The 18,114-nt window shown below is 38.6% G+C and overlaps 1 protein-coding gene across 3 annotated transcripts in view; it reads right to left on the reverse strand.

The window, feature by feature from the left end:
• Positions 1-7,261: 7,261 nt before the first annotated feature.
• LOC136858644 (SURP and G-patch domain-containing protein 1) overlaps positions 7,262-18,114 on the reverse strand; it is a 292,627-nt gene continuing 281,774 nt past the window's right edge. For all 3 annotated transcript variants that reach the window (XM_067138354.2, XM_067138353.2, XM_067138355.2), the window contains one exon: positions 7,262-7,717. In XM_067138354.2, the coding sequence (XP_066994455.2) occupies positions 7,691-7,717 (27 nt within the window). In that variant the 3' untranslated portion in view covers positions 7,262-7,690. The remainder of the gene's footprint in view (positions 7,718-18,114) is intronic.

Raw genomic sequence — 18,114 nt, forward strand, 5'->3', positions numbered from 1 at the left:
CCAGATTTTTTTTTTTGGAAGGAAACAGTGGGGTTGTGTTGCATTAGGAAAAATACAGTATGTGTTCCTTTTCATGTTCCTTTCTATATATGAGTAAGCAATGGAAAGAAAGAGACATGGATACACATGAAAGATCTGTCAAGGTAGCTCCTCAAAGATAGTCCGTGCCTGTCATCCTGATGAAGCTGGGGTCAAATAATGTATATACAACTGGGATTGATGAAGAGGGAACCCATCTATGCAAAGATGGCAGTGCATGAAATTGTCAAGTTTGTCCTTGTATCCTCTTTCTATTGTTTCCTCTTACCACTTTCTCCTGTCACTGTGTTGATCCTATTCATGCTCTTCTTTCTAGATAAGACTTAAAAGAAAGCACACATAATGTGTTTTTTTCAAAATGGCGCCCGGTAATGACGACGTAGTGTTTAATTCTCCGAGTAAATTAACCGTAAAATGTGACGAAAAGTGCGGAAAATGTCGAAAATTAGTGAAAAATGGAATGTTGTGGGATTCATGTGATCGATGGTGGCATTATAAGTGCGGAAATTGCCCTAGAGACGTAAAAACTAATGAAAATGTTGACTGGATTTGTGAGCAGTGTGTTCGGAATGTTGTTGTTGGGGACGGCGTTGACGAAGCACCGAAAACAGTCGATGAGGAATATAAAAGTGCATTAGAAATTATAAACATTCTAAAAAAGGACAATGAGACTCTTAAAGTTGAAAATCAAGAATTAAAAGAAAGACTGCGATCGCTAGAATTTGGGACTGACCATTCTTCGAGTGATATACCGGTACAAGTAACAAACTCGAGCACGTGGTGTCAAGTAGTTCGTGGATGGCCGGCTAAGAAGAAATCTACAACTGAATTTCCGGAAATAAACATCAGAAATAGGTTTTCTGCCCTAAATAATTTAATTCTGGAAGAAAGTGATCGCGCGCGTGAAACCAAATCATCGCGATCCGATGCCGTGCCGAATTTAAAATTTAGGCCTAGAATTCAGATTCAAGACCTAGTTAGGCCGAAATCAGCGAAGGTAGCTGTGTTTGGTGATAGCCAAGGAAGGGGAATTGCGGGAGTGATTAACGACGAGAATATAGCAGCAACCGGAGAAATACACTGACTGACAGAGCAAATGCAACACTAAGAAGGAGTGGTTCGAAAGGGATGAAAGTTGGGGAAAAAACAGAGACGGCACGGACGAATAATTGATGTTTATTTCAAACCGATATGCAGGTTACACAATGCGCACGGCATCGACTCAGTAGGATGTAGGACCACCGCGAACGGCGATGCACGCAGAAACACGTCGAAGTACAGAGTCAATAAGAGTGCGGATGGTGTCCTGAGGGATGGTTCTCCATTCTCTGTCAACCATTTGCCACAGTTGGTCGTCCGTACGAGGCTGGGGCAGAGTTTGCAAACGGCGTCCAATGAGATCCCACACGTGTTCGATTGGTGAGAGATCCGGAGAGTACGCTGGCCACGGAAGCATCTGTACACCTCGTAGAGCCTGTTGGGAGATGCGAGCAGTGTGTGGGCGGGCATTATCCTGCTGAAACAGAGCATTGGGCAGCCCCTGAAGGTACGGGAGTGCCACCGGCCGCAGCACATGCTGCACGTAGCGGTGGGCATTTAACGTGCCTTGAATACGCACTAGAGGTGACGTGGAATCATACGCAATAGCGCCCCAAACCATGATGCCGCGTTGTCTAGCGGCAGGGCGCTCCACAGTTACTGCCGGATTTGACCTTTCTCCACGCCGACGCCACACTCGTCTGCGGTGACTATCACTGACAAAACAGAAGCGTGACTCATCGGAGAATACGACGTTCCGCCATTCCCTCATCCAAGTCGCTCTAGCCCGGCACCATGCCAGGCGTGCACGTCTATGCTGTGGAGTCAATGGTAGTCTTCTGAGCGGGCGCCGGGAGTGCAGGCCTCCTTCAACCAATCGACGGGAAATTGTTCTGGTCGATATTGGAACAGCCAGGGTGTCTTGCACATGCTGAAGAATGGCGGTTGACGTGGCGTGCGGGGCTGCCACCGCTTGGTGGCGGATGCGCCGATCCTCGCGTGCTGACGTCACTCGGGCTGCGCCTGGACCCCTCGCACGTGCCACATGTCCCTGCGCCAACCATCTTCGCCACAGGCGCTGCACCGTGGACACATCCCTATGGGTATCGGCTGCGATTTGACGAAGCGACCAACCTGCCCTTCTCAGCCCGATCACCATACCCCTCGTAAAGTCGTCTGTCTGCTGGAAATGCCTCCGTTGACGGCGGCCTGGCATTCTTAGCTATACACGTGTCCTGTGGCACACGACAACACGTTCTACAATGACTGTCGGCTGAGAAATCACAGTACGAAGTGGGCCATTCGCCAACGCCGTGTCCCATTTATCGTTCGCTATGTGCGCAGCACAGCGGCGCATTTCACATCATGAGCATACCTCAGTGACGTCAGTCTACCCTGCAATTGGCATAAAGTTCTGACCACTCCTTCTTGGTGTTGCATTTGCTCTGTCAGTCAGTGTATATCCAGGAGCTTCTATCAGCAGTGTTGTGGAAAACGTAGAAGCAGCAACTAGGAACTTCGGGAGCGGCGATGCAGTGCTTATCATCGGTGGGACGAACGACGTAGCTCGCGACGACGCCAAGAATGTAAGATCACAACTTAAACATACACTAGGGAAGCTGACCCACACTAACGTTTTTGTAGTGAACGTGCCCCACAGGCATGACTTGAGTAGAGACTCGTGTGTGAACATTGAAGTGGACAAGGTCAATACAGATATTGTTAAAATTTGTAAACATTTTCGGAATACTCAGGTTATTGAATGCAGCAGTTTTGAGAGATACTGTTATACAAAACATGGCCTCCATCTAAACAATTCAGGTAAACGAAAGGTAGCAAATATTGTTCTAGATTTTATTAATCTTAAGATATGTACTGTAAAACAGGCAACTCCCTTGAGTTATAATACTGACCGGGAAAACTAGTAGAAAGAGCCAGCTGTACTTCAAGCTGGCTCAGTCAACTAGAAAAAGAAACTCAGGATAGTAAGGAATTTCAAGTTACCCAATTGCAACAGTCAAGTTTTAGGGAGGAAGGGGGTCTGAGATTGCTCTTGGTAAACTGTCAAAGTGTAGTAAATAAACAATTAAAATTCGGTACATTGATGGAATCTTATGAGACTGATGTGGTGATAGGAGTGGAATCGTGGTTGAAAGAAGGGGTGGGCAATAGAGAAGTATTTCCAGAAGGGTACACAGTCTATCGTAGAGACCGAGGAGATAAAAAGGGAGGGGGGGTGTTTATTCTGGTGAAGGAAACTTACTGTTCACATGAATGGTTTACCGATGAAAGGGATGAAATATTAGGGATAAAATTAGTTTGTGATAATATGAAGGAGGTGGGAAATATAGGAACATACAGACCTGGAAGAGAGGAAAGAGACATGGAAATCTTTGAAAAAATTATAGATTATACTCGTAAAAACAATAATAATGATATGGTAATAATTGGGGGAGATCTAAATTTGCTTGAAGTTGAATGGAAAGGAGCTGCAAGTGAAGCCCATGAACAGAAACTGGCAAATAAGTTAATTTGGGAGGGAGGATTTACACAAGTAGTACAAGAACCGACTCGTCTCAATAACTTACTAGATGTATTCTTGGTTAAACCATGGGGAATTGTTGATAAAACTGAGGTAATTGAAGGAATAGGAGACCATAAGGCTGTAATAATGGATGTAGGACTCGTACCAAAAAGGCTTAATAAGAGGGTTACACAAGACAAGAAATTGTACAGAAAAACTAAAGTTGATGAATTTGGGACTTACCTTAAATCACCATTCAGTTGTTGGATAAGTGAAGGGAGTAACGTGGATACACTTTGGGCTAAATTTAAAGGAATTATTTGGGAAGAAGAGAAGAGATTTGTACCTGTTAAGAAGGGTAAAATGACCTCAGACCCTGTTTATTATACAAGGGAAATAAGAAAATTAAAAAGAAAACGTAGAATAGTAAACAGGAAAATCAAAGAGGGTAGGGAGAGTAGAGAAACTAGAAAACAGCTAATGAGGGAACTGAATAGAGTGAAAAAGGAAGCAAAAGAGAATTATATGAATGGCATACTTCAAGAGGGTAATGACCACAAAGGGAAATGGAAAAAGCTGTATTCATATATCAGGAATCAAAAAGGAAAAGGAGTCCAAATTCCTACAATGGTGGGAGAAGGGGGTGAACCCTATTTAACAGATACTGAGAAAGCAAACCTATTTAGTAGGGAATTTAGAGATTCAGTAGATGATTGTCAAGAGTTGGAAACCGAAACAGAAGATAGAGAGGGAGAGAGACAGAGGGAAACAAGAAGCTTCTCATTCACAAATGAAGATATTTTCAGAGAAATCCAACTGCTTCAGCAAGGAAAAGCAGCAGGAAGTGATCAAATTACTGGGGAGGTATTAAAGACAATGGGGTGGTACATAGTGCCTTATTTAAAATTTCTCTTGGACTATGTCATAAATAATAGTGTAATACCAAAGGAATGGAAGGAATCTATAATAATACCAATTTATAAAGGAAAGGGTGATAAAAGGAAACCAGAGAACTACAGACCAATCAGCCTGACCAGTACAGTTTGTAAAATTCTGGAGAGTTTAATATCGAAGTACGTCAGAGGGATATGTGATGATAAAAATTGGTTCATGAGGAGCCAGTATGGATTTAGAAAGAAATTTTCTTGTGAGGCACAACTGGTGGGATTTCAGCAGGACATATCAGATCAGTTGGATTCAGGAGGTCAGTTAGATTGCATAGCCATAGATCTTTCCAAAGCCTTTGATAGAGTGGAACATGGAATATTATTAAAGAAATTGGAGGGAATAGGATTGGACGTAAGGGTTACACGTTGGATAAAAGCATTTCTAAATTCAAGGGTTCAGAAAGTCAAAGTAGGAAATAATGTATCTCAGGAAGAGAAAGTTTGGAAGGGAATTGCACAGGGTAGTATAATCGGTCCGTTACTTTTCTTAATATACGCAAATGATTTAGGGAACAATATAACATCAAAAATAAGATTGTATGCAGATGACATAATTGTTTATAGGGAAATAAACAACATTGAGGATTGTTCAGAATTACAAAGAAAGTATCCAACAATGGGTTGAAGAAAATAATATGAAGGTTAATGGAGGCAAATCAACTGTTACAACTTTTACAAACAGGAGCTTTAAAACTGAATTTGAATATACTTTGGATGAGGTAGTTATCCCAAAAGATGGCAAGTGCAAATACTTAGGTGTGAGATTTGAAAGTAATTTGCACTGGAAGGGTCATATTGATGACATTGTTGGGAAAGCATACAGATCGTTACATGTCATAATGAGGCTACTTAAAGGATGCAACAAAGAATTAAAAGAAAAAAGTTACTTGAGTATGGTTCGTCCATTATTGGAATATGCAAACAGTGTTTGGGATCCTCACCAAGAATACCTAATAAAAGAAATAGATAGTGTGCAGAAGAAAGCAGCAAGATTTGTAACAGGGGATTTCAGGAGAAAGAGTAGTGTATCAGAAATGTTAAAGGAACTTGGGTGGGAAACTTTAAGTAAGAGAAGGGAGAAAACTAGACTTATAGGATTATATAGAGCCTATACAGGAGAAGAAGCATGGGGAGATATCCGTGAGAGGCTTCAGTTGGAAAATAATTATATTGGCAGGACTGACCACAAATATAAAATTAGAAGGAATTTTAGCAGAAGCGATTGGGGTAAATTTTCATTCATTGGGAAGGGTGTGAAGGAGTGGAACAGTTTACCAGGGGTAGTGTTTGATCCTTTTCCAAAATCTGTACAGATATTCAAGAAGAGAATAAACAGCAACAGAGAAAATAAATGAAGTGTTAGAGGGCATTCGACCAGTAAATAAAAAAATGTGTGTGAATAAATTAATTCCATCCCCTGGTCGAAGGAGTTTGGACAGCCAAAGTAGGGGACTGCCTGTAGGGGTGAAGTACAGTGGGGACTTCGAGGGCCCTGGGACCGCTACGGTAGCTGTGAAGGCCCTTCAGGAACTCTGGTTAAGACGCAGCAGGTCGTTATGCTACTTAGGATCCAGAACGGGTAAAAAAAAAAAAAATGCCCACTCCGAAAGGATGAAGAAGTACTGGGCCGATCGAAAGAGGAAGAACCGTAAATGAATGATGCTTAACGTGGTCCATAGTAGACCCATTCGAAAACAAGAAGAAATGCAATGTAAATATTAATGTTATACGAGTTGTATAGTATCATTTGAAGTAATTCCACATACTGTATATCAGTTGACTATATTTGTAAGTAGTACAGAAGATATTATAAGTAGAATTTTGTAAACAATATAAATTTATTAAGGATGAGCTATGTGTTTAATAGAAAACATTGTTAGCGTAAATTGTATAATACTGTATTATAGGAAAAATTTTCTTCTCTTGTTAATTTAATATTTAGTGCTTGACAATAACGTATTTTAATGTACCATTTGCCACCGAGGTAGACACCTCATTTGCAAATAAAGAGATTTTGATTTGATTTGATTTTATCCTTTGTGAGAGTTTCTAACATGCTTCCTGTCTTCAATCTTTATAAATTTAATTATGCTCGACAAAGATGAAGTCAGATGTCTGTTTGCAAGAGTGACTGATCCTAAATGTGCGCATTTACTTTCACTGCTATTTAATCTGGGACCCAATTTGGCACTTGTGTATGTCCTCTTCCTTGTCTTAAGCATCATTCATTTACGGTTCTTCCTCTTTCGATCGGCCCAGTACTTCCTCATCCTTTCGGAGTGGGCATTTTTTTTTTTTTTTTACCCGTTCTGTTAACTGTAGACCTACTCATCAGCAACGACTCTCATTTACTAATGAAGAAGAGAAGACCAATAGTCGAGCTACAATGAAGACCAATTTATCACAGAAAACTGAAAATATACAGTTACACAGATACTTCTAATGACCTACTATATCGATTGTTATTTTCAATCTTATGTAACTGGTATAAAAATATCTTATGTAATTGGTATAAAATAATACTAAGAATTCACCATACAATATTGTGTGGCATTCTAGTGTATTTTACAGTTCAATATGCACACTTCTAATTGTTACACATTCATTTTGACAGTATGCCAGTAACTATCAACCATAATAACAACAAATTCTGACAGCTATCTACTAACTGATCAAACTTCGTTTATATTATGAAAGAGAAAGAACTACACAGTATACACACACATTTAATATCACAAGACATTTGTACATAAAACAGTTTACCAAGAGTTTATTTTCAATACAAAATGTTCTGGTTACACATGATTAAATATACAGAATATCTTCTTTTGACTGGCTTCTCCCCTCATTTTATATTGCTCTCCTCGCTTGGATGATTTGAGATGATGTCAGTTGTAACTACAATACCAATTTGTCAACGGACAAGAAAATAATTACATAAAAATTTTGAGACTGAATGCAGTAGTACTACATTTATGTCATGTGAACCATATCTGCAGAATGTATGATCAATAAAAGGAACTGTTTCTTTCCTCCAACATACACATAAATATACTTATAATATGACAAGATGACAAAAAATGTACACAAATTATACTGGAAACAGCACACGACGAGTGATGATAGCCGGACAATAAGTTGCTCAATAATATGGACGTCTGGGATTATTCTGTAAACAGAAAGAGAAAGAATATATACCATTATTACACCTACATTACAATATCTATGTAAGAAAACACACAGTGCATTTACTTTCACATCACTCAAATTGTTCAATGATTTAAAGTTGGGCTCACGAGAGTTGGAGTCCGACATTTGAGTGGCGAAAGCAGTAACTACGAAGTACGCTGCATTATATACAATCGAGGGAAATTTGATTGATCCACCTTTTTTCAATACATAATATGTTGTTAAAATGATCAAAGTATAAAATGAAAATGAAGATATTAACAAATGTTTAAAGACTTGATCACTTTGGAATGGTAAAAAAGTCTCAAGCGTAGCACTGCTAAACACTAGGTAAAACGAAAACATGGACATCCAAAAACTGACGTAGTATGCAGTCCTTCCACAGAGTATTGATGATAAAGTAACGTAAGTAAGTTTGATGGTGGCTTGTAACATCAATTCATAAAAAGAAGCCGTCATTTATGAGGTACTCAAAGAAGTAGATCATACTACAGGCAAAGAGAAAGTGGATATATGGCCAGAAAGTTCTCGATCCAATGAAAAGAAAAGAGTTAAAATGAAATATTGGAAATAGGACAAAAAACCATAAAGTTAAGTAGGAGATTCAACTCGAACGGCCTGATGTATGCGTGGAGAGTGGCAGGGAGCAAGTGCTAGAGTTTGCTAGAAGTACAGAACATCGTTAAGGTGGATAGGAGGGGTGATGGAGGGGGCGGAGTCACGTGGGCATGATAAGGAAGGATAACGTCATAACATGTGACGTATAATCAGAAAGAACAAGCTGTTTTTAGGGAGTTTAACACTGTTGAGAGCTGAAATAAGAGAATCAAATAAAATTCTGGGCTTTTCAGAAATGTCGTTCAAGTTGAGATTAGGATTGAAGTATTGGTCTAGCAGGTTTCCGTGATATCTAGTACGGGGCCTTTGCTCAACATGTCTAATATTGTTAAATCTTGATCTAATCCATTAAATTTGTGCTTATAATCTTGTATGTGCTGATCAACTGCGGAAAACCTATTGTATTTAATTGTATTGAGATGTTTGGCATATCTAATCTTGAAACTCCTGTCAGTTTGTCCTATATATGAACTGTTACAGTCGCTGTACTGAACCCTGTAAACTCCTGACTTAGTAAAAGGGTGTGATTTGTTGACCACGTTGGAACTGTGGAGAATATCCGTATTTCTGTTGTTGGTGCGGAAAGCAATATTGACGTTATGTTTCTTTAATAGGTTGGTAACGCTGTAGATATTTTGATAGAAAGTAAAAGTTGAGAATAACTTATGCGATGCCTGAATTTGTTGATAATACATTCGATGAAACTTTTATTATAACCATTAAACCTGGCTATCGCAGTATAATATTAAGTTCTTCATTTAGGTCTGCTTTTGACATTGGAATTTTGAACGCGTGATCAGCTTAGCTATTATAAGTAGAACATTTGTGGGAATATGGATGCATGGAATCTTGTTTTAATGTTGAGGCTGTATGGGAAGGTTTTCTGCGTACTTTATAAGAGAATGGAGTCTGGTGATCGTTATATCTAAAAAGTTGATGGAAGCATTAGTTTCTGAATCCAGTGTAAATTTGATACCAGGGTCTATGTTGTTGAGGTTTGAGAAGGTATTCAGTGCATCGACAGAACGCTCATCGATGATGACAAACGTGTCATCTACAAATCTGGCCCAGAACTTAATATTACTAAACTTATCATTCCTTTCAATGGAATTGTGTTCCAGAAAGTCTAAGTATATTTCTGCTAAGATGCCAGAAGCCGGTGATCCCATAGCCAAGCCGTTTTGCTTATAAATAACCTTGTCAAATGTAAAATAATTATTTTTTTTTTTTGCTAGTTGTTTTACGTCGCACCGACACAGATAGGTCTTACGGCGACGATGGGACAGGAAAGGGCTAGGAGTGGGAAGGAAGAGGCCGTGGCCTTAATTAAGGTACAGCCCCAGCATTTGCCTGGTGTGAAAATGGGAAACCACGGAAAACCATTTTCAGGGCTGCCGACAGTGGGGTTCGAACCTACTATCTCCCGAATACTGGATACTGGCCGCACTTAAGCGACTGCAGCTATCGAGCTCGGTAAAATAATTATTATCCAGTAATCATTTTAAAACAGACATAAAATTCAGAGATTTCAAGTTTACTCAATTGAGGATTAGAATTCAGATTATTCTCAATGATGGAAAAAAGTTTGCTCGTTTTTATGCTTAGATACATATTAATGATATTGAAAGAATGCAGTGTGTGGTGCGGTTGCAAGTTAAATTGATCTAGTTTCTCAATAAGCTCTGCAGTATTTTTGATGGATTTTTGAGCAGCAAAAGTGAAATGTTTTTTAAGAAACTGTTGAATAAACTAAGCAAGTTTGTATAAAGGGCTTGGCCTTAACGATGTTCTACGCTTCTAGCAAACTCTAGCACTTGCTCCTTGCCACTCTCCACGCATACATCAGGCCGTTCGTGCTAATAATTCCAGTATTTAAGACTAACACAGCATTGCCGATAAATATGACATTTCATAATCACTAACAACTCAACAAATGCATATGTTCAATACAGAATAGAACTGTACAACTAGCCACTGATTAACTTACAAAAAAATAAACTAACGACGACACCCTGAATAATATCACAAAAGCGACTGAGAGCAAGCCAAACCGCGGTGATAGCTTCCTTAAATGTGGCATCGCTGTTATCACTGCCATAGCAATAGACAATTTTCGAGCAGCGTTAAGTCAACTTTATCTCGTCGGTGTTGTTAAATGTCAGGCTCCAATTCTCATGGGCCTTGGTACAGAATGGCATGTGTGTTTAAAAAACCAACAGATTTGCTCCACCATAACATGTAGCAACATTCTGAGAGCTAAGTTCAATAGTACTACAATTCACAAAAGTGGACGGTACAGTAGCCTACAAAGGTTTCAAAATTGAACATTTATTTTCAATCACCATCCTATTCAGTAACTGTATTCCATACCATACTCCACAGGAACTTCATCTCACTGGCCTGAATTTTACTCTCATCTCTTGTTGTCAATGTCCAACTCTCTGATGCATATGTTAATATAGGAGTATAGTACATCTTGTACATTATCTCTTTACATTTCACAGGAACTTCTCTGTTCCACACTAAGTTCCTTACATTCTGGTAGAACATATTTCCCACTTGCACCCTTCTGCTGATCACCTTATTCAACCTTGTATCTTGCATTATTTCACTTCCCAAATACAGTACGTATTTAAAGCATTCAACAACTTCACAGTTTTGTCCCCTGATACTATTCCCTTTCCTTCTCGTCATCAACACTGTTCTCCTCTTTCCCACACTGATTTTCATACCATATTTCTCAACTTAAAGCCTTTAGTCGGATTTGCACTTCTTTGTTGTTGAGTCTCCAGATCACTATGTCATATCCAACAAAATTTTCATATCCCCTTTATACGTTTCCTTTAGAATTTCACCTATAACCATTATAAATATAAGCAGAGTTAAATTCAGAGGGGAGTTGACCAAATCATTTGAAATCTGGACTTGACTTCGAGAGGGTGACGGTCTCTCACCATTACTATTTAACTGCACAATGGAGAAAATCATGCGAGAGTGGACTAAGAAATGCCAACCAAACATGAAGATCGGCAAATAATATCCAACTCAATTACCTGGCATTTGTAGATGACCTCGCGCTGGTCGCAAATTGTGTGGAAGAGGCTAAACACCAAATTGAAGAACTTGAAAAAATAGCAGCAAGTTGTACTACAAATTTTATTTGAAAAGACGGAAATGATGCCATCCTTCAAGGTTGAAACACCAACTATCATACTGAATAACAACAAACAAATTAAGATTGTAAATAAATTCAAGTATTTTGGGGAGATTATTTCTTGGAACTTAAACGAGAAAGTATCGGTAGAAAATAGACCAACTAAATTGAAACAAGCACAATGTATAACTTGGCCAACCTACAAGAAGAAATCTCTCTCGATAAATACAAAATTCAAACACTACAACTCCGTTATTAAAACTGAAACAACCTATGCTAGTGAAACACTATTCAATTTGAACACCAAATCAACAAGAGATAAATCTTTTTTAACTTCTTTATTTAAACAATGCTATTTGTTTGGGGCGTCGACCTATAGGGATCTTTTGCCCCTACTTGCACCACGTGATATGAACCTGCGTGTAATTGAAATGGAAGAAGTGTAGTGTGTTGAATGTGAGGAAAGGAACGTTAAGGACGACACAAACACCCAATCCCCAGGCCAGGGATATTAATCATTTACAATTAAAAACGCCTGACCCAACCGGGAATCGAACCCGGGGCTGCTGGGTGACAGGCGGATGCGTTGCCCCCTACACCACGGGTCCAGAAGAAGAATCCTTAGAACAATCATAAACAAAAAACACCAAGTAGATGGACAATGGCTATTTTTTTTTTTTTTTTTGCTAGGGGATTTACGTCGCACCGACACAGATAGGTCTTATGGCGACGATGGGATAGGAAAGGCCTAGGAGTTGGAAGGAAGCGGCCGTGGCCTTAATTAAGGTACAGCCCCAGCATTTGCCTGGTGTGAAAATGGGAAACCACGGAAAACCATCTTCAGGGCTGCCTGGCTATTATTACCTAATGAAGTTTTATACCAAGAAACTGAATCAATAATAGACAATGCGGAAAAGGAGAGTTGCATTTTTATGCCACATATCAAGACTACCAGAAATCAGGGTACTGAAAAGTAAAACCAAGAATAGGTAGGTGGTTTGAAAAGTTCTCGGAATGTACTAGAATTAAGTATCTTACCTCGGTGGAACTGCTTTTATTTTTCAACATAGTCTCCCTGTAGACTAATGCATATGGTCCAGCGATGTTCCAATGCCTTGATCCCATCTCGAAAATGAGATTCCTCCAGGCCTGCAAAATACCTCTCCAATTCGGCTGTCAGTTCTTCCCTTGTAGAAAATCTCCGTCCACCAAGGAAAATTTTCAGCTTGGGGAATAGATGAAAGTCTGATGGTGCCAAATCAGGTGAATAAGGTGGATGTGGCAACAATTTGTACCTCAGTTCATGAAGTTTTGCCATGGCAACAACACTTGTGTGCGGCGGAGCGTTGTCCTGATGAAAGATCACCTTTTTCCTTGCCAAACCAGGCCTTGTTTCGCGTATCTTTTCCTGTAGTTGGTCTAGGAGGTTTGCATAGTATTGTCCCGTAATTGTTTGGCCAGTAGGAAGATAATCTATCAGCAGAATGCCTTTTGCATCCCAGAAAACTGAGGCCATGACCTTTCCAGCCGAACGCATTGCTTTTGCTTTCTTTGGTGGTGGTGAATCAGCATGTTTCCACTGCTTTGACTGCTGTTTTGTCTCTGGGGTATAGTAGTGGACCCAAGTTTCATCTGTAGTCACAAACTGGCGCAAAAAATCTTGTTGGTTGCACTGAAAATGGGCCAGACTTTGTTCGGACATTTCCAATTGGTGCGTTTATTGTCCAATGTCAAGAGCCGCGTCACCCATCTTGCGGATAATTTTTTCATACCCAATTCTTCGGTTAAAATATAATATACCCATTCAGAAGACTTCCCTACAGCTTCAGCAATCTCCCACACTTCAGTCGACGATCCTCCATGACCATTTTATGCACTTTTGCGATAAATTCTGGGGTCGTAACACTTTTTGGCTGTCCACTACGCGGATCATCATCCAAGCTCTCCCGATCAAATTTAAACTCGCTGGTCCACTTGGCAACAGTTGAAAATGAAGGAGCAGAGTCCCCCAGTGTGTTCTGAAAGTCGGCATGAATTTCCTTTGCTTTCATACCTTTCTTTACAAAGTATTTAATCACTGCTCGAATCTCAGTTTTTTCCATTGTCACAAATCACTACGCAGGAACAACAACAAAGAGTCGTCACTACCATACTCCTGCAGCTAGAGCACTGACGCGCCACGTGTTCACTCATAAAGGATGTGTGATTATTGCGTGGGAACCTCGTCGCTCTAGCACTGACATCTAGCGGTGTTTCCGAGAACTTTTCAAACCGTCCTCGTAATTGGTTCAAAGAAGTCCAAGATGATTTAGATGAATTATGCTTGACAATGCAGTAAATTGAAGACCAAGAAGAGAAGAGGATCCCGAGAAACAAAGACTTGAGACTTAAACTAATAACGTTTACATGCCTACAGTACACCATAACTTACAAAGAAAGGGCAGCCAGGTCAGAAAGAATGAAGAAGTTCTGGGTGCAGAAGAAGAAACATAAGCCAAATTTGTAGTTAATACTCTTAAGACTTAAATGTATAGGGATTGATTAAAGTGCTCCAATGTGGGCGTAAAATAATAAAAAATAAGCAGACAATATACTTTCCTGTCTTAGTCAGTTTGATTTCTAAACCAATCTGTTCTTCCCACTGGAGTCTGGACACAAATGGAACAGCTTTTACACATTGCTTTCACCAATTCTCTTGATTGTTTTCCACATCCTTTTCTTAATTGATAATATTTTCTTTACATCCCACCAACTACTTTTTTGACAATTTTCGAAGATGTCAAGGAGCCAGAATTTTGTCCCACAGGAGTTATTTTATGTGCCAATAAATCTACCGATACGAGGCTGAAGTATCTGAGCACCTTCAAATACCACCAGACTGAGTGAGGATCGAACCTATGAACATGGGGCCAAAAGGCCAGCACCTCAACTGACCGAGCCACTCAGCCTGGCACAACCTTTCACTATATCAAGGAATACCATCACCAGATCCTTTCCATATTCCTCCTGTTTTTCCACCAGTAATTTCCTGGTAAATATACAGTAGGATCTATTGTTGATCTGCCCTGTCGAAAGCCATACTGCTCCAATTATTTTTTTCCACCTTTCCTCTCATCCTCCTTTCTATTATTCTCTCCAATATTTCGGCTACTTGTGACAACAATGTAATTCCTTGTTAATTGACACATATCTTCCTATCATCTTTCTTAAATACTGGTATTATTACATCTTTACACCAATCATCAGCTACTTGCTTTTTCCTCTATATACACCTTAGCAGTCTATATAACGATGTAGACCAAGAGGTCCTGCTGTCTTTATCATTTCCATACATATTTCACCCATCCCTGTTGTTTTTCCCGTTTCCATTCGTTTAACAGCCATTTCTACTTTTGCCATTGCAATATCACTCTTCATTTCTGGATCATTCTCATTTACACCTACACACTTCTGCATTATTTCTCACATTCAGGAGTTTATTGAAGTAATCTTTCCACTTAATTTCCTCTGGGTCTGTTATTACATTTCCACACTCTTTCCTTCACTTATTTAGTGTAATTTTTTCTTCTCTCATTAATTTTTAACAATCCATATGACATCTTTTTTCCACCATTTACATCATTTTGCAACTCTTGTGTAACCCAATATTTTTCCGTTTCCTCATTTACAACTTTTTTATACTTTTAATTTCCTGATATTTAATCTTACTTCCTTCTTTCCTATCTCTATTCCATTCTTGCCATGCTTAACAACCTGCTTCACCTACCCATTCCACTAAGGTGTCTCCTTTTACTTCACTCTCACCAAAGTTCTGCCACAAATCTTCTCTGCACAGCTTACAAATGCATTTGTAAATTTGATCCATTATTCTTCTACACTTTCCATTTGTAATATAGGGATGTGTTGCTTTAATTCCTCCTGAATTCCTTTATCTTTTAATTTCCATACTTTTATTATTTTCTTCTGTCTTATTTCTTTTACTCTCCCAATTTTACCCGTTTTCAATTTTGCTGCCACTACTCTGTGGTCTCTGAACAGCTCACCTGGTTACATGCATTAACTGTTCAAGATTTGTTTTCTCAAAAAAAAAAAAAAAACACCTGTACCATTCCATTTCTGTCACAAAAGTCAGTCAATTTATCTCCCTTGATGTTTCTTTTTCCAGATTCAAAGGGACCAATCACATCATCTTTCCCAATTCGGCAATTTCTAACCTGCACACTGAGGTCTCCCATGACTATCACTTCCACATCTGTGATTACTTCCTTGAGTGTCTCCAAGAAGTTTGGGATACATAAACTTGGATGAAGTCTTTCACTCCTTCTGCCCTCAGTCGTACTCCAGTCTAACTCATTGCAGGATACAGCTGTTTTGAGAGTGCACTAAGATTTTATATCCATAAGGTACAACCTGTGTTAAAGCTCACGCCAATAGTAACAAAAAGATTTTAATGTGTATTCCAACAAATAATTTTGAGATATTCAACAACTTTAACAGATTGTAAATGTATTTATACATGACTAACTTTGTGACATTGTATTTCAAATATTAGAACAAGATTTTAATGTTTCAAACACTACAAATATTTATATTGTTTTAATAAGACGACATAATATATAATGTTTTATATTCAAAAGAATTTTAATAGTTATTATGATTAAGTCTCTTAGCAGTAAGCAATAAGTGCAAGTTACAGAATAATGTTACTGGTTTTAACCTTGTTAAAAATGTGTACAGCTGAAGGTGTTAAAAAATTGAACAAAACATGTCCTATGTTTTTAATAATTTAGCCAGTGTATTGGTAGGTGTGCTAGGTACCAACTGATGAGCCCAGCCTGGCACACGGGGGCGAAACGCTGGCAACCAGGAATGAGTTAGCTGGAAAATTTATAATGTCCAATAACGGACCATTTATATTGGTATTTGCAGCAAATGTCGAGGAAATGTGTTTTTTTATTTCCACTTAGAAGCATATGCATGAAAGATTTCAAATTTTCGTCGATGTTAGTTCCAATAGAGACAAGCACGATACCTGAATAGAACTTGTTGAAACTTAAGGTGGATGAGGTAAGATTAGAAGATAATTTTCTCAGTTTTTTTCAAAAGTTGATATATGCAAATATTCTGGTAAAATGGAACTTCACATTAATACCCTAACCGAATGATATACTTTTGTTTATGGAATTATTTACTTATTTTTATTTTTGTTATTTTGTGAATATTTTTTTGAAAATTTATTTATTTATTTATTTATTTTTGAGCTCCAATGTCATACATTTTTTAATATAGGCTACTTGGTATTGTAAGATTACATAATATTATTAGATTCTAATATACTAAGCATCAAGCAGTGTAACATAAAACAAAATAAGGTATTAACCTACAATATCAATCCTGTTGTAATGAATGAACACAATTTCACACAGGTTAAATTAAAGTCTTACAAAATAAAGTCTACTCAATTAATATTTAAGAACTCATCAAAACACTTGGCCTTCAGAAGGCTGTTACTTGTCTTCTAACACGACCCTGTAGAAATCCACAGCATCATCCGGTATTTCAAAGAACTTCAACAGAGAACATCCTTCTTTTCTTTGCTCACCATATTTTTTTCTTTGGTAAAACAGAGGATTTTAGCAATACTTCATGGCTGGATTTCATTTTCAGAACTTCAATTTCCACTGGGTATGCGAAGTAGGTATCCTGTACTGATACGGAGACTCTTTTATGTCTATTATTATATGTGGTAACACGTTGACTATTCATTTTAAATGGCAACCTAGCTCGTAGTACCTTCTGTGAACTCTCTTTCAGATCTTTGATTTCCCAGTCCCTGCTCAGAATTTTAAGGGTGCCATACTTCTCTAAGATATCATAGTACTGTTTGGGAGACTATGTTTTCCTGTCTTCTGTAAGATTTCTCAATTCTACCGAACACTCTGTCTGGAGCCATGCAGCTGTGTCCCCAAATAGGGAAGAAATGTAGAATATTACTGAATAATGTGCTTTTTTCCAAGAAAGCAGGAAGTGTGGCCAGGATGACACTGTTTTGTTTTGGCTGCTACAAGAGTCTGAGAATAAATGTATTGTGGTAGGGCCATCTTTGTGCAGTTTCTTTTCCAGGTTAAAAAGAAAGTCCAATAAAGCCGAAGCAACTTGGTTGCAACCTCTTGAAGATTCTGTTTCTAGCCAAGTATAGAAAAATATGTCTTCCTTTCTCTGCTCCTTTGAGTGAATCATGATGCAGAGATTGTATAACCCCACTTGTCTAGCATAGAAAACCTCACTCACTGATAACTTTGGATTTGGTTGATTCTGTTGCATGTCAAAACATATCTTGATGACACCTGGATTTTCTTCTTTCATTATTTGATAAAACCGCTTTGCACGAAGTTTATGCAATCTATAACTTGTCCTCAGTTCATTCTTCTTCTCTAGGCATGTTTCTGTATTTTCATCAGACTAATTTTACAAGTGGAACAGGTATCAGTGTGTGGAGTTTTGAATGACAGATTGAAACACTTATAGAATATATACTTGTATTTTGACAGTGAGCACAGTTTCAATCCAGAACTTTTCCTTTCTTCATAGAATGTCTTCCATAT

The sequence above is a fragment of the Anabrus simplex genome, chromosome 1 (assembly GCF_040414725.1).
Source record: "Anabrus simplex isolate iqAnaSimp1 chromosome 1, ASM4041472v1, whole genome shotgun sequence".
Classification (NCBI taxonomy): domain Eukaryota; kingdom Metazoa; phylum Arthropoda; class Insecta; order Orthoptera; family Tettigoniidae; genus Anabrus; species Anabrus simplex.